The sequence below is a fragment of the Grampus griseus genome (assembly GCF_964374135.1).
Source record: "Grampus griseus genome assembly, chromosome: 3".
In the NCBI taxonomy this organism is placed as follows: Eukaryota; Metazoa; Chordata; class Mammalia; order Artiodactyla; family Delphinidae; genus Grampus; species Grampus griseus.
This window is the reverse complement of record NC_139019.1, coordinates 130,038,154-130,062,765: the sequence shown is the minus strand read 5'-3', so window position 1 is coordinate 130,062,765 and position 24,612 is coordinate 130,038,154. Positions and strand designations below refer to the sequence as shown.

The 24,612-nt window shown below is 39.1% G+C and overlaps 1 protein-coding gene across 2 annotated transcripts in view; it reads left to right on the top strand.

Moving 5' to 3' along the window:
- Window positions 1–24,612, top strand: part of GEMIN5 (gem nuclear organelle associated protein 5) — a 40,319-nt gene that overhangs the window by 11,762 nt on the left and 3,945 nt on the right. Inside the window, exons 10-24 of one of the 2 annotated variants that reach the window (XM_082651935.1) lie at window positions 2,559–2,641; window positions 4,019–4,155; window positions 5,401–5,474; window positions 6,181–6,362; window positions 10,381–10,520; window positions 11,510–11,681; window positions 13,509–13,736; window positions 14,757–14,870; window positions 15,648–15,770; window positions 16,553–16,648; window positions 17,075–17,212; window positions 18,221–18,368; window positions 21,429–21,548; window positions 22,076–22,286; window positions 23,344–23,598. In XM_082651935.1, the coding sequence (XP_082508061.1) occupies window positions 2,559–2,641; window positions 4,019–4,155; window positions 5,401–5,474; window positions 6,181–6,362; window positions 10,381–10,520; window positions 11,510–11,681; window positions 13,509–13,736; window positions 14,757–14,870; window positions 15,648–15,770; window positions 16,553–16,648; window positions 17,075–17,212; window positions 18,221–18,368; window positions 21,429–21,548; window positions 22,076–22,286; window positions 23,344–23,598 (2,221 nt within the window). Of the gene's footprint in view, window positions 1–2,558; window positions 2,642–4,018; window positions 4,156–5,400; window positions 5,475–6,180; window positions 6,363–10,380; window positions 10,521–11,509; window positions 11,682–13,508; window positions 13,737–14,756; window positions 14,871–15,647; window positions 15,771–16,549; window positions 16,649–17,074; window positions 17,213–18,220; window positions 18,369–21,428; window positions 21,549–22,075; window positions 22,287–23,343; window positions 23,599–24,612 lie in introns of both variants that reach the window. The other variant, XM_082651934.1, reaches the window with a different exon arrangement.

Sequence of the window (24,612 nt, the reverse complement as noted above, 5' to 3'; positions counted from 1 at the left end):
ATTGGACAGCACTGTTCTAGGCCAGGGATTAGAGAATTATGGCCCATGAGTTAAGAATAGTTTTATCTTTTGAAATAAATGAAAAAGAATCAAAAGAATATTTCACAATGTATGAAAAGTAAATAAAATTCAGATTTCTCTGTCCATAAGTAAAGTTTTATTAGAGCCCAGCCATGCTCTTTCTTTTTTTTTTTGGCCGCATTGGGTCTTTGTTGCTGTGCATGGGCTTTCTCTAGTTGCAGTGAGTGGGGGCTACTCTTCATTGCGGTGCGCGGGCTTCTCATTGTGGTGGCTTCTCTTGTTGCGGAGCACGAGCTCTAGGCATGCAGGCTTCAGTAGTTGTGGCACACAGACTCAGTAGTTGTGGCTCGCGGGCTCTAGAGTGCAGGCTCAGTAGTTGTGGCGCACGGGCTTAGTTGCTCCGCGGCATGTGGGATCTTCCTGGACCAGGGCTGAAACCCGTGTCCCCTGCCTTGGCAGGAGGATTCTTAACCACTGCGTCACCTGGGAAGCCCCACACTCATTTTTTTTTACCTCTTGTCTGAGGCTGCTTTCATGCTACCACAGCAGAATAAACGAGTTGTGACAGAAATTGCATGCTTCACGAAGCCTGAAGCACTGACTATCTGGCCCTTTACAGAAAAAGTTTGCCTAAAGATCATTTGCATCTAAGTGAGAATCATTCATTATACTGTGCAGCTAACCTTTTTATATGCCAGTTTTTTAGGTACTTATGTATAACTGAATACGCATTAACTATTTTTCTTCATATCTAGCTTTTTTTTAAAAGGCTACACTATTTCAAAGAAGTATTTAATAAAATAAAACTATATATCAATTTAAATAGGTTTGTGTCATCACAAAACTGCTGACTAATTCTGGTAAATTACTATCGTTTGGTTATTATAAGCTGAATATCCAAACTGATACCAGCAAAGGTATGTAGTAGGAGGAAGGATGTTGCTGTAGGTACATTGTTAGTATTCAGCCAGAAATGCTTATTCTACTTCTTTCAGCCAAAGAAAAATTGGTTCATTGTCTAGAGTGATAATGGTAAATGTGTCAGATACATGGAAATAAAGAAGTCAACAGCTAAGTTAGTTCAGTCATAGGTTCTAGAATCCTGGAATTCTAAAATTATACAAAGAATACAGTATATGTTAAAGGTAATAACCGCACTGCTCTGTCCTGACACATCACATATTATTAATCACCACAGCAACCTTCAAAAATACCCTGAAGAGCAACGTTTCTTTAAAAAAAAAAAAAAAAACTCAAAAAGAACTACCATATGATCCAGCAATTCCACTCCTGGGTATATATCCAAAAAAAACAAAAACACTAATTCGAAAAGATACATGCACCCCAGTGTTCATAGCAGCATTATTTACAACTGCCTAGATATGGAAGCAACCTAAGTGTCGATCAACAGATGAAAGGACAAAAAAGTTGTGTGTATATACACACACACATACACAATGGAATAACTACTCAGCCATAAAAAATAATGAAATTTTGCCATTTGAAGCAACTTGGATGGATGTGGAGGGTATTATGTGAAGTGAAATAAGTCAGACAGAGAAAGACAAATACTGTATGCTATCACTTATATGTGGAATCTAAAAAATACAACAAACTAGTGAATATAACAGAAAAGAAGCAGACTCACAGATACAGAGAACAAACTAGTGGTTGGGGTGGGGTGGACTATAGGGGTGGGGGAGTGGGAGGTACAAACTATTGGGTGTAAGAGAGGCTCAAGGATGTACTGTACAACATGGGGAATAGCGCCAGTATTTTGTAATAATTAAATGGAAAGTAACCTTTAAAAACTGTAAAATAGGGCTTCCCTGGTGGTGCAGTGGTTGGGAGTCCGCCTGCCGATGCAGGGGACACGGGTTCCTGCCCCAGTCCGGGAAGATCCACATGCCGCGGAGCGGCTAGGCCCGTGAGCCATGGCCGCTGAGCCTGCACGTCCGGAGCCTGTGCTCCACAATGGGAGAGGCCACAACAGTGAGAGGCCCGCGTACCGCAAAAAAAAAAAAAAAAAAAAAGAATGTGATGTTAACGACAGGGTAAGCCAAAAATGACTTCCAGTCTTTTACTTGAATATAAGGTGGATACATCTGCATGGTGATAATATATGCTTAGCAGTAACCTTAGTTCTGGGCTTAACAGTTTGCATTTTCTGTCTTGTCCTGTTTTTCTCTAGTTGTGATAGCCTTTACACTGGTATATAACTACAGTAATATTAGAATATTTGACAGAGATGGGGAGATTGATCCCAAGCTGGCCAGTTGGGGAGGTTAATAGCATTCTTTTACTGGGTGAAGTATGTTCGGGACTTAATTATTTTGTTAGTAGCTATCATTACATGGTATATTATTTAAGTGTTTGCTTGTTTACAGTCAGTTATTTGGAGAAGGGTACTGTTAAATTATTTTTCTTTAATATCAGCAACTAAGTTTATATAACAGGTAACTTTTTGAAAAAGATGGTCTGTTTTCCACTATATCTTTTTGTTTTAAGTCTTTGTTTGTAATCCCCCTTCCCCCCAGGCCTCCACAGATTTCTAGCACATATCACAAGAAGACTGTATACTCATTAGCCTGGGGGCCACCGGTACCCTCCATGGCACCCGGTAAGTGTGAGTCATTCTGTAACAAACGTGAGAGTATTCTCTTTCTTTCAACTTAATCCTAGGATGTGCAACGTGGAAAGAGTCATAAATATTCTAATGCAGTGGTTACTTAAGCAAGCTGCTATGTTCCCAGGGGTCCATGAGGGCAGTTGTAACAGGTGATAAATTAGAAAGCATTCACCCAGAATGAGCCTTTCCAAACTCCAAACTAAAGCATATTTGATCTCTTTGAGCTGAATTTTTTCATTGTGAATATAGTTATCTCATGCTTGGTCCTGATACCTAATCTAATGATTTTCACTAAAATTTGCTATCACCTTTTAATTTTATCAGAATGATAATGTTGGGAATTCCCTGGCAGTCCAGTGGTTAGGACTCTGTGCTCTTACTGCCAAAGGCCCAGGTTAAATCCCTGGTCCGAGAACTAAGATACCACAGGCCATGCAGTGTGGCCAAAAAAATAAATAAATAAAGATAAGCAATTTATTAAAAAAATAAATTTAAAAAAAAGAATTGTAATGTTAATGATCATCTGTTTTCACCTACAGTTAGAGCAAACTTAGAATTTCTCAAATGATCTCTTGTTGCCTTTGATGTATTCTGACCCTTTTCCTTTTCTAACCCCTCAGCCTTATATTTCTCTTTCGTATGCCTACAGTGGTAGGTCTTGCAGAATTTTAAAAATGAATGTGTTCAGCAAAAGTCTTTGGTAATCTTTTCTTCACCATATATAATGGAACATCTGTAAATTTCCATAATAATGTAAACGTTTACAGTGTAAATCATCAGAACTCAAGCAGCACTGCAGTGGTAGTTCGTTCATTCATTCATTCATTCATTCAACAAATGTTGATCCTCGACTTGTGCCAAGCATAGTTCTAGCAGTGGTGAAAATAAAACTTGCCCTTACAGAAACCCACCAGAACCACTGTTTGCTTCTTAAAAATCAACAGGATGATTGCTGTAACACCAAAGAAATCATTGCTTTGAGTACAGCTTCTTACAGTTAGTCATAGCAAGTCCTGCAGCTCCATATATTTAAATGCCCAAAGAGTACTTGTCGGTAAGAGAAGGTAAATTCCCCAAAACTTTGAAAACATGTTTTCTGATCCCAGCTTTGGCACCCCTACTATTTTGAGTGGCAGAAGAATGTTTAAAGCAAATATGTTGTATTATAAATATTAATGTAGAATTAATATACCGTTTATTTCTGCCCCCAACAACTGTGTTCAGATGCAAAGAACAGTGACTTTATTCCAATAAATTAATGTAATTCTTTTAAAACATCTCATAGTATGATATGGTCATACTATAGCAACAAATAGTTAAGCTGGTGAAGTACAAAACGGATACGCTTTCTTTCCTTATCTCATATAGGAGGAGAAGGGGACAGACCTTCCCTCACTTTATACAGCTGTGGAGGGGAAGGGATTGTCTTACAACACAACCCCTGGAAGCTTAGTGGAGAGGCCTTTGACATCAACAAACTCATCAGGGACACCAATTCAATCAAAGTGAGTTCTTGTGGTCTAAAGTCTTCTCATGATCTCTCCATCTTCTTGGCTTCTCATCTTGCATGATAAATGCCATTATAAGAGGTATCCATTATGCTCAGGCAGATTTCAAGCGTCTCTCAATTGCAATGGTGATTTATTATAAACTTTCCGATCTTGAATATAAAGCAGCCTTTTCACGCCAGCCACTTTCTCCAGAGTGAGGTGTTCGTAAAAATAATTTTTTAATATGGTATTCAAGTGCAGATATAAGGTATTTTGCTCAAGACAGAATTGTCATTTTGTTTTTAATTTTTTTAGTGAAATAATTACAGATTTATACAAAAGTTGCAAAAATAATACAAATAATTTCCTTATATCCTTGACTGAGATTTCCACATTTAGCCACATTTTCTTTACCATCCTATCAGTGTATCTGTACGCCAGAACTGTCTTTTTAAATGAAACCATAAATGTTGAGATTTCCTTACTCTTTCAAATGAGCATTTTTTACTGTTGCTCATTATTTTGTATGGCTAGCATAAAAATAACATTTAATCATAAATTGAATTATTTTTGTTGACTGTATTCCTTCATGTCTTAAATGTTATCTGAACATTAACATTCAACAATGAATAAAAGAGACAAAATTCCTATTCTTAACAAACTTTTAGTTTTGTGACAGTTAAATGTATGGATCAGAGGCTCATATAAGGAGTTTGGGCTGGAAATAGAAATTTGGAGTCTCTTCACATGAATGGTAGCTAAAGAAGCTGCAGGTATGTATGAGGTGATCTAAAGAGACAAGTAAGAAAAGAAGAGGGCCCAGGCAGCTTTGGGGAACACCAAAAAAAGTTAGGAAAAAAAAAAGATTCTGGAAAAGAAACAAGAGATAGGAAGAAAAAAGCGTAGAGTGTATGACTTCTATTAAAAAGGCGACGACCCCCATGTTATCAAAGCCAATGGATATGTTTCATGTCTTATTGTGGGATAAAAATCATTTTAATTAAGTTCATTTCACAAGGTTAGACACTGCAGACATGTAGTATTTACTGGCCTCTTCTTTATCCCATTTAAGAAATCGTATTTCAAACAGTTGCTCTTAGTACCTCTTTGGCGAATTATGTAGATTATTTATAAGAACGGCTGTTGTACAATTAGAACATTTTTAAACTAGGGATTTTCTTTTTTTTTCCCCACACTGTCATCACTGATTTGTAAGAAGAACAATGTTTTCAGTCAAGATTGGTTTGTTTTGCTTTCTAGTACAAATTGCCTGTACACACAGAGATCAGCTGGAAAGCAGATGGCAAAATCATGGCTCTTGGCAATGAAGATGGGTATGTGTTTGTTTCTTTATAAAAAAAAACTTTGTAATTGCGCATATATTTGATCACAAGCTAATGCCATCTGTAATGTTAGTTGGGAAAACCTAGTTGTATTTGATGTTCTGAATTATCCTTGATATCCTTAAATGACTCAGCTCTCTGCATCTTTGAGAACTGCAAAATAAGTTAAATATTTTCAGCCCAAAGAGTACTCAGCACTACTCTGTGTTTTGGCTGTTGTGTGCTTCACAGAATCCTCATCTCCAGAATTAAACTGCCTAAATCTCCCTTCATTTTTTTTATAGTAAACCTAGGCAGAAATGCTTTTTAGGCCTCACCATGCCCTTTGCAACATCTTTTTCTTTTGTTTTTGTTTTTTTGGGGTTTTTTTTTTTCCCCTTTCCAATGTTGATCATAGTAACATAGTCCTATTTCAGCCATTTGTTTATTAATTCTTCTTTTAGCTTCTCCCTTGCACCATTTATTATAAGAGCCTGATAAACACAACTTTCCAGAGATTGTTGAGATTTGTGAAAACTGTTTGAAAGACTACTTTTTGTGTCTGGTTCTTTGTGAGAGAGTAACCTCTGCAGTTTATATAGGGTTATCCTATTCCATTTCACCTTTCTTTGACTGATGGGATGAGGGAGATACCTGTTTGCATTGGACTGTAATTTGAGCATCCATCTTTCTTGTCTTGGTGTGTTTCTTATTCCAGATCAATAGAAATATTCAAGGTTCCTAACTTGAAACTGATCTGCACCATCCAGCAGCATCACAAGCTTGTGAATACTATTAGCTGGCATCATGAGTATGGCAGCCAGCCAGAGCTGAGCTATCTGATGGCCTCTGGGTCCAACAATGCAGTCATTTATGTGCACAACCTACAGACCGTCATAGGTAACTTTGGTTTCTTTCCATATTGGGGTGGTATATGTGTTCCACTACTTCTTGTTCCAATTTCTGTGCCTTTTTCCTTTCTTTTCGGTATTAAAGTAAATACTATTTTTATAATTTTTCTGCTTTCAAAAGTAGTATATTCACCTTATTTAAAATACAACAAAAGTTTCAAACATGACAAAATTCCCTAATCCCATCCCTCAGTAAAAACCAGTGTTATTAGTTTGCGGCATGTTTTCTCCAGATTTTCTAAAGTATAGTTATTGCTATAGTTATTCCAGGCCAGGGGTAGGGATATGACTTTTCATCTTGTGTGAAACTGTCACTCTCCAAAAAGATTTTGCCAGTTTATATCCCCTTCCCTCAGTGTTTCCATGTGTGACTACATCTAATTCTCACAGTCCTGGGAGGTAGGTTTTGTTATCTTCATTTTCCTGATTAAATTGAGGTGCACAGAGGTTAGCTCACTTCCATAAGTCCCACAGCTAGTATATGATAGAGCCTAGATTCAAACCCAAATTGTCTAATTGCAGAGTCTGCATGTGTTCTAGTAACTACTAGTCCCTGCCTGGCACGTTGATCTTTTTCATATTTTCATATGATGTATTCCTTAATGAATCTTAAACTTCTCTGAATTTCTTCAGCACCCAGAAGAACCATAATAAGTGGTCAGAGGCGTCTGTTCTTTTAATGTGAAGGAGATGTAGTTACTTTTTTTCTAATATGAAGAAATTATAATGTGACACTAATCTGTTTCCAAAGTGCTGGAGAGTATGTGCTGTCAACCATAGTGAAAATTTCAAGTTGACATTTTAAATTTCTCTAGAACTAATTTCCAGTGATTTCCTGAGAATCTTTATTTGTAATAACAAAACAATTTTTATTCTAGCAGTGACTCTCTCAAGTTAAAAGGAATATAGGAAAACTAATAGTGTACATAGATTTTGCTAATAATAAATAGCAGACAGTTTGTAACTAATAAGCATGATATGTTAGAAAGCTTATCCTAGTCCTCTGATTCCAAATTAAATATCTACTTTGGCAAAGGACATAAACTTAATTTTTTTAAACTGAAGTATAGTTGATTTACAATATCGTATTAGTTTTAGGTAGACAACATAGCGATTCAGTATTTTTATAGATTATATCCATTTAAAGTTATTATATGGGCTTCCCTGGTGGCGCAGTGGTTGAGAGTCCGCCTGCCGATGCAGGGGACGCAGGTTCGTGCCCCGGTCCAGGAAGATCCCACATGCCGCAGAGCGGCTGGGCCCGTGAGCCATGGCCACTGAGCCTGCGCGTCCGGAGCCTGTGCTCCACAACAGGAGAGGCCACAGCAGTGAGAGGCCCACGTAGCGCAAAAATAATAATAATAATAAATAAATAATAAAGTTATTATAAAATAATGGCTATCTTTCCCTGTGCTATACAACATATCCTTATTGCTTATTTAGTTTATATACAGCTTTGTACCTCTTAATCCCACACTCCCATCTTGCCCCTCCCCTCTGCCCTCTCCCCACTGATAACCACTAGTTTGCTCTCTATATCTGCGAGTCTGTTTCTGTTTTGTTACATTTATTCATTTTATTTTTTAGATTCCACATATAAGTGAAAACGTACAGTATTTGTCTTTCTCAGTCTGACTTATTTCACTTAGCATAATACCCTCTAGGTCTCTTTTGTTGCAAACAGCAGAACTTCCTTCTTCCTTATGACTGAGTAATATTCCATTGTACATATATACCACATCTTTATCCATTCATCTGTTGATGGACATTTAGGTTGCTTCCATATTTTGGCAGTTGTAAATAATGTTGCTATGAACATTGGAGTACATGTATCTTTTAGAATTAGTGTTTTCATTTTTTTTGGATATATGCCCAGGAGTGGAATTGCTGGGTCATATAGTACTTCTATTTTTAGTTTTCTGAGGCACCTCCATACTGTTTTCCATAGTGGCTGCACCAGTTACATTCCCACCAATAATGTACTAGAGGGAAAAAAAAAAAGAGAGAGAGAAAAAATAATAATAATAATGTACCAGAGTTCTCTTTTCTCCACATTCTCACCAACATTTGTTATTTGTGTTTGTGTTTTGTTTTGTGTTTTTTGTTTTTTTTTCTTTGGCTGCATTGGGTCTTCGTTGCTGCACACAGGCTTTCTCTAGTTGCAGCAAGTAGGGGCTACTCTTCGTTGCGGTGCATGGGCTTCTTATTGCAGTGGCTTCTCTGTTGCAGAGCACAGGCTCTAGGTGCGTGTGCTTCAGTAGTTGTGGCACACGGGCTCAGTAGTTGTGGCTCACAGGCTCTAGAGCACAGGCTCAGTAGTTGTGGCACACAGCCTTAGTCACTCTGCGGCATGTGGGATCTTCCCGGAGCAGGGCTCGAACCCGTGTCCCCTGCATTGGCAGGCGGATTCTTAACCACTGTGCCACCAGGAAAGTCGCTATTTGTGTTCTTTTTGATGATAGCCATTCTGACAGGTTTGAAATGATGTGATTGTGGTTTTGATTTGCATTTCTCTGATGATTAGCGATGCTGAGCATCTTTCCATGTGCCTGTTGGCCATATCTTCTTTGGAAAGATGTCTGTTCAGGTGTTCTGCCCATTTTTTAATTGGGTGGTTTGTTTTTTTGACACTGAGATCTATGAGCTGTTTAGGTATTTTGGAAATAATCCCTTATCAGTCATTTGCAAATATTTTCTCCCATTCAGTAGGTTGTCTTTTCGTTTTGTCCATGGTTTCCTTTGCTGTGCAAAAGCTTTTAAGTTTAATTAGGTTCCATTTATTTATTTTTGCTTTTGTTCCTTTTGCCTTAGGAGACTGAGCCAAAAACAATACTGCTATGATTTATGTCGAAGAGTTCTCTTCTAGGAGTTCTAAGATTTCAGGTCTTACATTTAGGTCTTTAATCCATTTTGAGTTTATTTTTGTATACAGTATGAGAAAATGTTGTAATTTCATTCTTTTACAGGTAGCTGTCCAGTTTTCTCAGCATCACTTATTGCAGAGCATTAACTTAATACTTAAGAGCAGTGCAGATCTTTTTCTACTGTAATACTGTCACCCTAGTTTGTTTTTTATTTCATATCTACTGAATAACAGAAAAAGGAAAAAAATGGCCAGAATCCATTTGATTTTATTTTTACCTTCTTATATTTAAATAATTGAGACTTAGAGGAAAGTTGCAAGAATAGTACAAAGGACTCCCATATACCCTTTCACAGATTCAACAACTTATATTTTGTCATATTTGATTTGTTCTGTGTGTGTATGTATGTATTTTTCCAAACTGTTTGTGTTGCATGTGTCATGCCCCATATCCCTTAATATTTGTGTATTTTGTAAGAATAAGGCTATTCCCTTACATAACCATAATTCCATTATAAACTTCAATTAATTTAATACAATAGTTTGATCTGCCATGCTTATTCTAGTATTGTCAATTGATCCAATATTGTCTTTTATATCTAGAACAGTCTGTCAGCCTTTTTTTTTTTGCCACACCACGCAGCCTGTGAGATCCTTATTCCCCAACCAGGGATCGAACCCATGCCCCCTGCATTGGAAGTGTGGAGTCTTAACCACGGGACCACCAGGGAAGTCCCTCATGTTGATTTTTTTGAAGAATGCCAGCCTGTTATTTTGTAGATGTCCCCTCAATTTAGTTTGGTCTCCTATTTTCTCATGACTAGATTCAGGTCACACATTTTTAGCTAGAGTGCCATATACATGATATGTTCTTGGTATCACATCCAAAATATATTATTTTCATTTTGATGGCTTTTAGAAAGAAAGAATGATAGCTAATACTTCTTGCAGTAAGCCCATGTGCCAGGCACTGTGGATATGCCTACGCACTTAACTACTAAACAACACTGCCCACGTAGAAACAATATTGAAAATCACACAGAAAGCACGTGGCAAAATCTTGACTCTTGCCATGTTAATACCCTCATTTATGTCTTTCTGTTGTTGTTGCTGGTAGAAATGACATCATCCCCTTGTCTTATAGAGAGCAATCCTGAATCTCCAGTGACCATTACAGAGCCCTACCGGACCCTCTCAGGGCACACAGCCAAGATTACCAGTCTGGCATGGAGCCCACATCATGACGGAAGGCTGATATCTGCTTCCTATGATGGTACAGCTCAGGTACTATTGCGTCCTTGATTCAGTGGGTTCTTCACTGTGTACTCTAACTCAAACTCTTTCCTCCTTTCCCCCAGTTTTGTACAGACTCCTTCCCTCACCATTATCTTCTATAGAAAGGGATTTTTCTGAGCTCTAGAGGGCATTTTAGTTTATTAAACATATCTGGGCCCTTGGCAGGCTAAGTTTGGGGTGCATTTTACTTAGATGAAAGGGGAAATATTAACAGGAACTAGCTAAATTCTGATGTTTTTAAAGATTTCATTCTGACCTACTGTCAGTTTAATGGACTAAAGTTGATGTGAAAAGTACTCCTCCCATTCTGTTCTATCACAGAATGGTGACTATAAGTAATGAAAAAATATTTCTAATAATAAATTGGTAACTCAGACCTCCAAGTTCTCAAAAATAAAGATGAGGTGCCAAACCAGAGGTATGGGGTGAGTTTCGGATATCAGAACCAGAAGAGACCTTAGGATCTATCATCTGTGATGGATGTCTGTCTCAGTATTGAGTGGTAAATGAGCTATCTGCACAGAGCTGAGAGCCATGATGGGCTACCCTTTGTGCAGCGCAGACTGGAGTAATTCAAGAAACAGCAAGGAAATTGATCATTTGCCCACAGACAGAAGAATCACCTGTGAGAAGTTAGAACCCTAAGCATCCATCACATGTGCAGGTGTGGGCTCTGAATTAGAATTCTCTTCATGGTATCTGAATCCCCAGCCCAAAAATAACATACGATACTGGTTGAGGACAGTGAAATCCATAGGGCACCATTAAAGCTTACTCAAAATCATCCACATGGGAATGCCTCTATATCCCAGAATACAAAAATCTCCCACAGGAAATAGCACTTTCTGAAACTGAACTCCTAAAAGTACAAATCACAAGAGGAAATAAGAGTACACAGATTTTTTCTAAAATCTATACCCCCCCAAAAAACAATAGAATAACGAGAAATTATTCTCTTGTGTGACTTTTGGTTCTAGGTGTGGGATACTCTCCAGGAAGAGCCTCTATGCAATTTCCGAGGACATCGAGGTCGACTGCTTTGCATCGCATGGTCCCCGTTGGATCCAGACTGCATCTACTCAGGGGCAGATGACTTCTGTGTGTACAAATGGCTCACTTCCATGCAAGAACATTCCCGACCTCCTCAAGGTCAGTCAAACCCTGGAGCCCATAAAGGCTTGCCTAATTCCCTTTCTCCTTTCCTCAGTAAGTGAGTTGACCGGAGTCAAGCAAGGAAGACATTCATGCAGGGCGGCAGCAACAGGATGGTAGGGTTGGAAGCCCAAGCAAGGATAGCAGCCATGAGGGGCCTGAGGACAATACCCAAATAGTAACAAGTATACCTAGCACCCAGATCTTGTTTTCTAAATATCATTCTCCATTAAAAGGGACTGACCAGGGCTTCTGGAGAAATGGCTAATTCCAGGTTAGGACAGGAAAAATACAAGATGAGCCTGCAACATCATATGCCACAAAGGAAGGAAGTGCTCAAAGAATAGAGATCATCAAAAGGACAAAGAAGCCAGCTTGAAGGGGCTGGCTATCCAAATCTGGGACATTCTGAACTTGAAATAATTAACAGAATTTCATTTCTGGCTATAAAAGAATAACTGGTACCAGATTTGCCCACTCACCAGAAATAGCTAGAAAACTAGACAGAGTATATAAACAACTAGAAATATACCCGAAGAAATGAAATGATACATCCATATAAAGACCTATAAAAGAATGCTTATAGCTTTATCTATAATTGCCACAAACCGGAAACAACAACCCAAATGTACCTCAGCTGGTAAATAAACTATGCTATATCCTGTAGTGGAATTCTACTCAGCAATAAAAAGTAACTACTTTTAAACACAACAAAATGGATGAGTCTCAAAAAGGATTATGCCTAGCAAAAGAAGCCGGGCACAAAGACTAAATACTGTATAGCTAATACAGAGTATGAAATGTAGTCATAGGGCTTCCCTGGCGGTGCAGTGGTTAAGAATCCACCTGCCAATGCAGGGGCCGCGGGTTCGAGCCCTGGTCCGGGAAGATCCCACATGCCGCAGAGCAACTAAGCCCATATGCCACAACTATTGAGCCTGTGCTCTAGAGCCCGTGAGCCACAACTTCTGAGCCCACATGCCACAACTACTGAACCCCGTGCACCTAGAGCCCATGCTCCGCAACAAGAGAAGCCACTGCAATGAACAGCCCGTGCACCGCAACAAAGAGTAGCCCCTGCTCGCCGCAACTAGAGAAAGCCCATGCACGGCAACAAAGACCCAATGCAGCCAAAAATAAATAAATAAAATAAATTTTTAAAAAAAAGAAATGTAGTTATAAATCATATGAATTTCTAAAACAGACAAAACTGAACTACAGTGACAGCAAATCAGTGATTGCCTGGGGCAATGAAATGTATAACCTAAATCTAATCGTGAAAAACATAAGGCAGACCCAATTTGAAGGAAATCTGACAAAATAAGTATCCTGTAATCTTCATGAGTTTCCAGTCATGAAAGTCAAAATAAAATCTGAGCCTGTTCAGGCTGAAAGAAAGTAGAGACATAACAAGCCAGTGCAACATGTAGTCCTGGATTGATTCTTTTTGCTATAAAGGACATTCTTGGTACAACTGGCAGAACTTAAGTGAGGTGGGAGTAGACAGGAGTAATGTATCATCGTTAATTTCCTGATTTTAATGGTTGTGCTCTGATGATGTAGGAGAATATCCTTGTTTGTAGGATACACACGCAAGTATTCAGGGGTAAATGGGGCATTGTGTTTATGATTTAATGAAATCCCAAAAGGGTTTGGTTTGGTTAACGTTTTGATAATATAACTAGAATTCATTGGGAAGGAAGGGAAAGGGCAAGAATGTTATCAAAAACAAGAGTAATAAGGTTTTGGAGATTATCTCCTAGAGTGCTTTTAACCAAGAATATATACTTTAATCTATCCTTTTCTGAACTGTGATTTCTATAGGCAAGAAAAATATTGAATTAGAGAAAAAAAGGCTCTCTCAACCTAAGCCAAAGCCCAAAAAGAAGAAAAAGCCCATCTTGAGAGTGCCTGTAAAGCAGGAATTGTGTGACGGGAATGAAGAAGAGAGTGTAAAGGAGAGCTCGGGCCCTGTTGAGAATGGAGTGTCAGACCAGGAGACTGAGGAAGAAGCCCGGGAGCCAGAGCTACCCTGTGGTGTCACCTCGGCAGGTATGTGGCCAAATCCTGTGTTTCACTAACTCTCTAGAACTTAGTAGTCATGACCAGGAAACTAAGCCAGGTCTACCTTTGACGTATTAAGGGGGTCTACTGGGTGACTGGGATGGAAATAGTGAAGTTCTATAGAGAAAACTTCTTATCAACTTGAGCAGGGTAAGACTGGGGGACAAAGTGAAACTAGGGCAGTGTATACATAGAAACTTACATGGGGAAAGTTGTAACAATATGATGTCATCAGCCATGTTTACTGAAAGAAACCATTGTCCCTTACAAATATCTGACCTAGAAACTATCACCACTCTGGGAACTTGCAGGCAAACAATATAAATAGGACTGACTCATGTTTAATTCTACAGCAGAATATTTTGATGTGACAGAATTTAAAATGGCCAAAATATATGGTACAGAGTCCTCCCTGACCCTCTCCATCCCAAGGGATGGCCACTGGGACCCACAGTTTGGGTAAATAAAGATCTAAAAAGTTTAATGGATTTATTTTTTAGATTCATCAGAATACTTCTTTATCATAAAATGTTCTTTACCCCTGTAGATCAACAACTTAGTTTGGGTTTTTTGTTTTTTGCGGGTTTTTCTGAGTTCATGGTGTGTACACTCAGGATTGTGACTCTGTATCCCATACACTTTAAATTTCTATTGGTAAAGTTGTTCCTTGTTTGTGGAATTAAATATGCAATTAGTACTTTGTCACCCAAGCCAAGTTGGGAACTCCTAGACCTATGGTATAAAGCTGTGGAGGCTAGAACCTTTATAACTTTTCCTTAGATCAATTAGTCAAGAGTTCTAAGGAATAAACTTACAGATTCCTGGAAGGCAGTTTGTGAGATGGGGAAAGGGAGACTACCCATGCTTCCTATCTGAAATATTTCATCTTATATTTGGGGTAATAGATAAAATCACACCATTAAGACTGGTATACTCTTAATTTTTAAAAAGAACTAGATTCTACATTGTTCTTATCCACATTTTTTTTTCTTTTTCCCCATGATGTAGTCTCTAAAGAACCAGTTATCTGCACTCCAGCATCCTTAGGCTTTGAAAAGTCAAAAGTCACCATTAATAACAAAGTCACTTTACTGAAAAAGGAGGCACCTAAAGAAAAGTCAGGTTGGTATTTAATAATTAAAATATTTGGGGGGACTTCCCTAGTGGTGCAGTGGTTAAGAATCCACCTGCCAATGCAGGGGACACGGGTTCAATCCCTGGTCCAGGAAGATCCCATATGCTGTGGAGCAACTAAGTCCGTGCACCACAACTACTGAGCCTGCACTCTAGAGCCCACGAGCCACAACTACTGAGCCCGCATGCTGTAACTACTGAAGCCTGCGCTCCTAGAGCCCGTGCTCTGCAACAAGAGAAGCTGCCGCAATGAGAAGCCCACACAACAACAAAGAGTAGCCCCCTCTCACCACAACTAGAGAAAGCCTGTGTGCAGCAATGAAGACCCAACGCAGCCAAAAATTTTTTAACAAAAGAATAAAAAATTTATTTGGCTATTACAAATAAATAAAATATTTTGTTAAATTATCCTCAAAAATTACATGCAACTGAAAACTCAGAAGTTTTCAGTTTTTCGTTTTGTTTTAGATTTTAAATATTTGTAAGTGTTTTGATTGTTTCGATTTGGGGTCATTTTTTTAGTACTTGAGGAACTGTCATTTTGCAGTTGTTGATGTTGCTTCACAAGTTTTCACAGGGACACGTTTGTGTGTGTTGTGAACATTGCCCCCAGCTAATTTAATTTGAAAACTTCCTTATAAGAGTGGGAACTTTCTCTGCCCAGCAGTATCCCTCCAGTAGGTTACATATAAAATGGGCATGCATTCAGTTTTGTGTTTTTGATCAACTCTTCTTCAGACAGTCGGTACTTTTATTACATTTCAGAAGCCTTAATCAAGAAGCGAAAAGCTCGTTCCATGCTTCCACTGAGTACAAGTCTGGACCACAGATCCAAAGAGGAGCTTCATCAGGACTGTTTGGTATTAGCCACCGCAAAACACTCCAGAGGTACAGAAATACACTTCCTTGGCCCATCCGTAGTCTTCTGGGAAGTGACACATAAGAAGTGCTTGTTTATATGTTATATGAATGAGCCAACAAATGTCCAAAATTGTTGTATTTCTGCATCATCCCTCCCCCACACCCTGCTTCCAGGTTCTGTCCACACTCTGACCGCTGTCAGCACTCTCCAGTGCCTTGGAGACATAATGCTGTTTTTCTATTATAAATCAAGTTGTTGCCAGCCATATGGGTGCTGGAATTGGTATGATGGCTTAAATATCTCAGCGTGAATCAATTCCATCAACTGTTTTTCCCCAGTAAACAGCACGTACATGTAGAAAAAAAAATCATTTGCTCATTGGAAATAACCCTTAATACGGCAGTTCCTTTAAAAATTTTTGATGGAAGTTTTTGTTTATAGAAGGTTTTTTGGTCTCAGTTTTTCAAAGCCCTCACCTAATGTGTGTTATTTTAACATTTGAGCAACTTTTTTCTTTTTAATTTTGAATTTTATGTGTTGAAAAGGGATGCACATGATAAAATGAAATTCAAACAGTATAAAACCTGAGCCTAACAAACCTGACAAACAAACTTAACAAACCTACCAAAGAATTTTCATATTTTGCCAACTTTGTAACCAGCAGTGGTCTCTGTTAGGGTAAACAAGGGCACAGGACTCTTTTTCTCAGCATCTGAAGTGGGTGTTACATACATTTGGAAGTAACTGGACAGAAAACAGTAACCTATTAAATGACTTCATCTTAATTTTTGTCTTTCTGAATTAGCAGAGCCAAAGGAGGATGTGTCTGCTGATCTTGAGGAAAGACTTCACCTGGGGCTTTTCACAGACAGGGCTACCCTGTACAGAATGATTGAGGTTGAAGGTGAGACTAGTCCAATCAACACAATCCTGTCCATCTTTACGCTTCCCTAACGCTTTACACATACCTCTTTTACGGCTGCCATCCTGTGGTGTGGTAACGGTTAGTTTTACATGTCAGCTAACTAGGTTTTGAGTTCCCTTATTTGCATGTTCATAAACACCCCTCACTCGCATCTGTCACAGGACCCTAAACATACAGTGTTCATTCTGAGTGTCTGAGTACAAGTGAAAGTGGGTGGGTGGGTGGACAAGTGACTGAGTGGGCTTCAGTCCCCATTATGAACACTCTGGGAAGTGACTTACCCATCAGCCAGTGACTACATATTCTAGGAATTTATTCCTGTCGTTCATCCTGCCTTTCTTTTTCTAGAAGACAGTGCAGACAGATGTTTCTGAAACATCTTCCAAATATTTCTCCTCCAAACAGGAAAAGGTCACTTGGAAAATGGCCACCCTGAATTATTTCACCAGCTCATGCTTTGGAAAGGAGATCTAAAAGGTGTTCTGCAGACTGCAGCAGAAAGAGGGGAGCTGACAGACAATCTTGTGGCTATGGCACCAGTCGGTATGTTCTTTTCAACAAAAGCCCTAGCATCTCTAGGATACATCCACTAAAGATAGACTTGTCTTGAAGGACAATTTGGCCATGTCTAATAATTAAATTTAAAATCCACATCCCTTTGACCCAGCAGTTCTGACTGTAGGAATTTAACTGCACCTACACATGCAAAATGGCAGCTATATATGGACTATGATTGCAGTGGTGTTTGTAATAGCAAAAGATCGCAAGAACCTCTATGTCCATCAGTATAAGACTGGTTAAATCTTGTATATCTATACAGTAGAAACTCTTATAGGTACCCCAAAAATGAGGCAGCTCTGTACATTCTGATACAGAGCGGAGCTCCAAAATTTAGTAAGTGAAAAGAATCAAGGTATAGATGCACAACAGAATATTTAATACTCTGTCCTTGATACTTATACATGTGTGGTTATATATTCATAGATTATTGCCAAAGGTTTCAAAAGAAACTAATAATAACGGTTGTCTCCAGGGAAAGGAATTTGGACAAGTTTGGGTAGTAGGATGCCAGGATAACAAGGAAATTTTTTATGCCATGCCTCATTTTTTACCTTTTTATTGAAGTATGCCAGAGAGAGAGATGGAAGTACACAGGTCATGAGTGTACTTGAATTTCACTAACTGAATACACCCTTGTAACTAGCACCCATATCAAGAAACATAACATTACCAGCACCCTAGAAGCTTCTCTCATGCTCCCTTTCAGGCAGTCTACATGCACCCCAACAAGGGTAAGCACTGTCTGACTTCCATACTCATGTACATTTGAATTTTGTACTATTTTTTTATGTATTACATAATCAGAGAAACAATTTACATTTCAAAATGTAGGGATGGGGAGAGGTAGATGAAACATGATCAGATGAAACAGCAACTGAATTACTATCTAAATGTTCTGCTTAATGCAGTGATTAACAAGCATTTTCAACCCAAATGTACGTGCTTTTTTTCCTTAAATCTGCTGTTTTTTGTTTGTTTGTTTGTTTGAAGCCGGTTACCACGTGTGGGTATGGGCCGTGGAAGCTTTTGCCAAACAACTGTGTTTTCAGGACCAGTATGTCAAGGCTGCCTCTCACCTACTTTCTATCCACAAAGTGTATGAAGCTGTGGAGCTGCTCAAGTCAAACCATTTCTACAGGTCTGTATGACCCAACAGTTGAACCAGCAGTTGGATGTAATGTGAAATTAATCTACGTAACAGTTCTGTTTCATTATAACCACCATAAAACCTTTATTGTAATTAAACATCTCAAATGTACACAAATATATGTTCGCTAGCTTAAACATCAGTGCACCCACCACCTATACTTAACAAATGTCAACTTTCAGCAATACTTGCTACTGATATTTTTTTTTAATTTCTTTATTGTTAATACAAATAAGGAAAAGAGCATGACACAAATGAACAGCTAAATGAATTACTAAGAGAGGAACTTTTTTAAGCCCCACCCGTGAAGTGAGAAGTATAACATTCCAGACTTAGTTGAATTGCCTTTCCCCGATTCTGTCCTCATCCCTTCTCTAGGAGTAACCACTCTTCTGAGACTGGTATGAATCCTTTCTGTTCAAGTTATTATTCTTCCACTACAGTACATATTTAACTACAGAAAACAAAAGCAACAAAATATTTCTTGTAGACAGCATACAGTTGGGTCTTGTTTTTTATCCAGTCTGATAGTCTCTGCCTTTTAATTGGAGTGTTTTAATGTAAATATTAGTGCGACTGATTTAAATCTACCATGTTGCTATTTCATTTCTTCTTTTCCTGCTTTCTTTCAGATTAGTTAAATATTTTTTTATCTCCAGTACTGGCATGTCAGCTATAATCCTTTATTTTTTTTAATGGTTACTTTAGGGTTTATGATGAGCATTTTTAACTTATCAGTTTACCTTCAGATAATATTGTACCACTTCTTGCATACATCATACTTCTTTCTTTCTTCCTGTCCCTTCCACTATTGCTGTCATATATTTCACATACTATATACATGTTATAACCCCACATTACAATATTAGAATTCTTGCTTTAAACAATTACCTTTCTTTAAGTTTTTAAACATTTTCTTATATTTGCCCATATATTTATTTCCAGCACTTTCCATTCTCTTATGTAGATCCAAGTTTCCAATTGCTGTCAATTCCTTCTTTTCCGTGAAGAACTTCAACATTTTTTTTTGTAGTGTGGTCCCGCTGGTGACATATTCCATCAACTTTTGTTTGTCTATAAAAGTCTTTAATTTTGCCTCTATTTTAAGGGATCTTTCAGTGGGTGTAGACTTCTAGATTGGAAGGTTCTGTCATTTTGTGCTTCATAGATATCATTCCCTTTTTTCTTGGCTTGCATTGTTGACTTGACTACTGTATTTATTCTTATCTTTGTTACACAGGAACTATGTCTTTTTTCTCTGACTGTTTTTAGGACTTTCTCCACCACTGATTTTCAGCCATTTCATATGATGGCTTTGGTGAGACTTTCTTTTAATCCTATTTTGGTGTGTTGTCTTCCTTTAGAGAATGCCGGACTCTGTTTTGGCAAGCCGTAAAGTTACCTGCAGATCAACTTGATCTTTTCCTGGCTGTTTTAAGCTTTCTTAGGGCAAGTTCAGAGAAATCCATACTCTAGAATTAGTTTGCCCTCCTGCCTTCTGGTGTCTTTACCTAATGCCTTGTGTAAGTCAACAAATCAGAACTCAAATGTCTGGGTGGTCAAAACTTTTATGTCTCCACAACCTGAGTGAGCCCTGGGAATTATTCAGCTTATCGTTCCCTGATTATTCTTTGTACAGCCTTAAGGACTTTCCTACATATGCAGAGCTTTGTGTTTAAACCAGAGACTCAACAGGATCCCTAAGCACTGTTGTGGAGCTCTTTCTCTGGACAGCTTCTTCCTTCCTACTGTCCTGCCCCACAAATTCCAATGGCTTCGTCTCCCCTCAGCCCTGACTGCTGAAGCTCTGCTGGGATTCCTTCTGGGAAAATGGTTTTAGGCAGAAAGCCAGGGCCATGATTGGGCTCACATTTGTTTCGTTCTCTCCGGGATGACAGTCCTGTGCTGCCTGGTATCCAGTGGCTGAAAACAGTTGCTTCATGCCTATTTTCTCCAATGTTTTAATTTTGCAACAGGAGGATACGTCTGGTCCTAGTTGTCACTCCATCATGGCTGGAAGTAGAGGTCTCAAATTATGTACTTCTTAAATATTGCTGTGTCTAAATCACCTTAGTCTAAAACACTTCTATTCCAGCTACAACTTTATGTTGGCTGCAACTCAGAAGTTGTATGTCATTTGGAAAATAGTAGTTCAGTCAGTTAACACAGATCCTCCAAATGTTAACATATCTCACTATAAAATATCAAAAAAAAATCACATTGCTTACTTCATCAGAAAAGTCTTTAACTTTGGGGAAGCCGTCAAGCTCACAGTGGCAGGCACAAGTTTCCTAAAACTCTAATTTTCACCTGAAAGCTCAAATTTTATCATTGGCAACAGTACTGTTGGTCGTTTTCCATGAAATGACAGGCTTGCTTTGTTCATTTTTGAGAAAACATCTGCCAAATACTCAACACTAAATAACTATAGTTTGTTTGTTTGTTAGTCATTCTTTCAAGAAGTAATGAGATTCCATCTAAAAAAAAGCAACTAGTTCAGCTTGCAATTCATTCATACAGGTTTTTCATAGAACCATTGTACTTTGGAATTCAGCAAAGAATACAAAATGTTCTTCCCATTTTGTCACATAGAATATTAACAGGATGTGCAAGATTTACTGAAATTAATCATTTCTCCTTTTCAAGGAAATTTACCTTTTTTTTTTTAACGACAAGGGCCACTAACTGGATTCCTGCTCCAGTTGCCAGCAGTTTACCCACCATTGCTTTCGCATAATCAGTACAAATGTCAACACACTGAGAAAAGGCAAATAACCTCTTGACATTATTGTGAAAATAGTCTTGACCTCATGAACCCCCTAAAAGAGCCTTTGGAACTCCAGGAATCCACAAACCACACTTTAAGAACTGCTGACATAGGTGAAGAATTGAGCACAGCACGCAGTTCTAACTTGCCCTATAATGCAGGGATACAGTTTTTTTATGGGAAGTTGGAACAAGACAGACAACACAAAGGGAACGGCTTATCCTACCTTGCAGCCCCTCCTAGGGCCTCTTTCAGATTGGCTAATTACCTATTCTTGCCTCTAGAGAGGCTATTGCAATTGCCAAGGCCCGGCTGCGCCCAGAGGACCCGATCCTGAAAGACCTGTACCTCAGCTGGGGAGCCATCCTAGAAAAAGACGGCCATTATGCCTTAGCAGCCAAATGGTAAGTCTGAGGGAAACAGGAGTGCACCCAAACAAAGAAGAGCTTTGAAAGAGCTGGACAAGGATGGAAGAAAGAAGTTTAGAGGTGGGGGTGAAATAACTAGCAAATTAAAAAGCGTATATGTATTAAAGCAGCTTCATAAGATTCATCAGGATCTACCTACTTGGTATTTATGTAAGTCACCATAACTTCAAGAAATCCAAGTCGTGGACTTGGAAATCACTCCTTTCTTTAGGGATGTCTTGTATCAGTAAATATGGGAAATGGGAGGGAATGCCTCCTTTGCTTGGGTTCAACTCAGCAACTGCTGAAGTTCCTTTATTTCCTTAACCTGTATAATGCTGCCTCTTCAGCTTCTGCTGCACTGGCCTCAGCCTTCACAGGGACAGCCACAGGTAATGACACACCTAGGACCACAGGAAGGCACGCAAGGCAAAGTGGACAGAAAGAGATGATTCAACCCTCTGGGGAGCAGGTGTAGGCGATCTGTTTATGACACTCTGCTTGAGTTTTCTTTTGTATTTTAGCTATTTAGGAGCCACTTCAGCTTATGATGCAGCCAAAGTTTTGGCCAAAAAGGGGGATGTGACATCACTTAGAACGGCTGCAGAGTTGGCTTCCATCGTAGGAGAGAATGAGTTGTCTGCTACCCTGGCTCTCAGATGTGCCCAAGAACTGCTTCTGGCCAGGAACTGGGTGGGAGCCCAGGAAGCCCTGCAGCTCCACGAAAGTCTAAAGGTCAGTCTGTTACTGCCTCTCCTGCTTTTAAGAGGGATGAGCCCCAAACCCTTTTCTAGTCAAATTCCAAGTGAATTACCCAGTTGCACAAGCTGTACCAATTTGGTAAGTATCCTTAGAAGTGTCCAGCAAGCCCTGGCCATACTATCCCATTTAAGTACTGTGGCTTATCAGTTGCCCCATTCAGAGTAAAAGATAATGTGGTTACTGACAGTAATTCCCACTGCTTAGCAGTCGAATAGCCTTCAGTCAGTTCAGCCCCTGTGTTTCTTCATTGATGTCATCAGCACAAAAATGAAGAGGAAGAGGGTCTGCTTTGAAGAAAATGGATTGGCTTTAACAGAAATCACGTTGCTCTCCCTGTAGCAGCCCTCTTCAGCTGTTAGCTGTAATTCTGCCTATATGAAACAGAGACCTTCCCAAGCTTAAGTGAGAAAATATTATAGTGATATACAAGGAATCTCATGGCAACTGAAAACCCAGCAGAAGTAAGGATTTTTTTTAGACCTTTTCTCTGTGCTCTCTTCTCTTCCAGCTGATTCCCTCTGTTAAACCTACTTGGATACAGCCCCTAACCACTCCCCCAGCTCTCAGATCTACACAGCTTGTCTGGTCCAGCACCTTCTGCCTATGATGCTTTAACTTCTGTACGCTTTAATCTGAAGTTTGGGCAGAGAAAAGAACTAGATGAGTCCAGCCCATCTTTTCTCAAACTGAGCCACAAGTCTTAAGTGGCTGGCCTGCATGTGGCTTAAATTTCAGTGAGTAGGGCTATAGCTGGGGTGTCATATTACAAATATGGTTGCTAAAAAAAAAAAGTAATAAATATGGTTGCTTGAGCCCCAAGAGCTGTGGGTAGGAATCCCCCAAAAGGCATTTGGAAAAACTGTCTGTTAGATCACCTCTTTTTCCCTCCCACAAGACTCACTGGGCTGGCAGCACAGAGGGGAAGGCTGCTGCAAATGCAAAGGGGGAGAATCTGAGAGACTGGGGAGAGCTCTAGATAATGGAGCACTTCCCTGCATAACAGCTCCTCTCCTTTGTTATTGGGTTCCAGGGTCAGAGATTGGTGTTTTGCCTTCTTGAGCTACTGTCCAGGCACCTGGAGGAAAAGCAGCTTTCAGAGGGCAAAAGCTCCTCCTCTTCTTACAATGCGTGGCCCGCAGGCAGCGAGAGGCCCTTTGTGGAGAGGGTGACGGCAGTATGGAAAAGCGCCTTCAGCCTCAACTCCCCAGAGCAGTCCCAGGCAGCATTTCAGCAGCTGCAAGATATCAAGTACCCATCTGCTACAAGTAACACTCCCTCCAAACAGGTACCCCGTCTGCATGAGCTTTTGATATTAATCACTCAGTAGTCTGAGACTTCTCTAATCCATGTCTAGTATAATAAGGAAACATGTAGAATGCCAGTTTGTACTTCAGAAAAGATAAGCCAGGCCCAGGAAACCTGGAAAGATCCCTTCAGATGAATTAGAGCCCTTTATCTTTAAAGTTAGTCTTCGATCCGAATTCCCTTCTAAAAGAAAAAGAAAAAAGTCTAAAAACAAAGAAAAGCACAGAAACTAATATAATAATAGGTACCCATCAATTAGAATTAATTAACAGATGTTCACATTTTGTCATTTTTGCTTCATGGAGTCTTTTGGTTTGGTTTTGTATACTCCTTTGCTTTTGGTAGAAGAATCAAGTTCAAGTCCCTCATGTTCCCTTCCCCAGTGCCATTTCCCTGCCCAGCTCACAAAAATTTCAGCCCCTGCATCAGACCACATGTGTTATTTTGTGGCTTCCTTATGTGATCATTGTTTATAAGATCTTAAACATACCTGTGCACGAAGACACCCAGCAACCCCATTGCTTAGATATTTCACTAAAAGAAGTGAACCCAGGTGTCTACAGAGTCTTGTACAGAAATGTTCATAGCAGCTTAGTTCATAATAGCCAAATAGAAACAACACAAATGTCCATCAGCTGGTGAATGGGTATACAAACTGCAGTATATCCATATAGTGGAAAACTATACTATGCAACAATAAAAAGGAACAAATTACTAATGCAAAAAGAGTATCAGTGAATCTTGAAAGCATTATGGTAAGTCAAAGAATCAAGTCACAAAAGACTACATACTCTACTGTTCCATTCATATGAATTATAGAAAAGCCAAAATTATACTGGCAAAAACTAGATCACTGGTTGCCAAGGGATGGGGAGAGGGGAGGTGAATGCAAAGGGGCACAAAGGAGTATCTTACAATGAAAATGTTCTATGTCTTGATTTTGGTGGTAGTTATACCATATGTATGTGTGTGTGTATATATACCTGTATACATA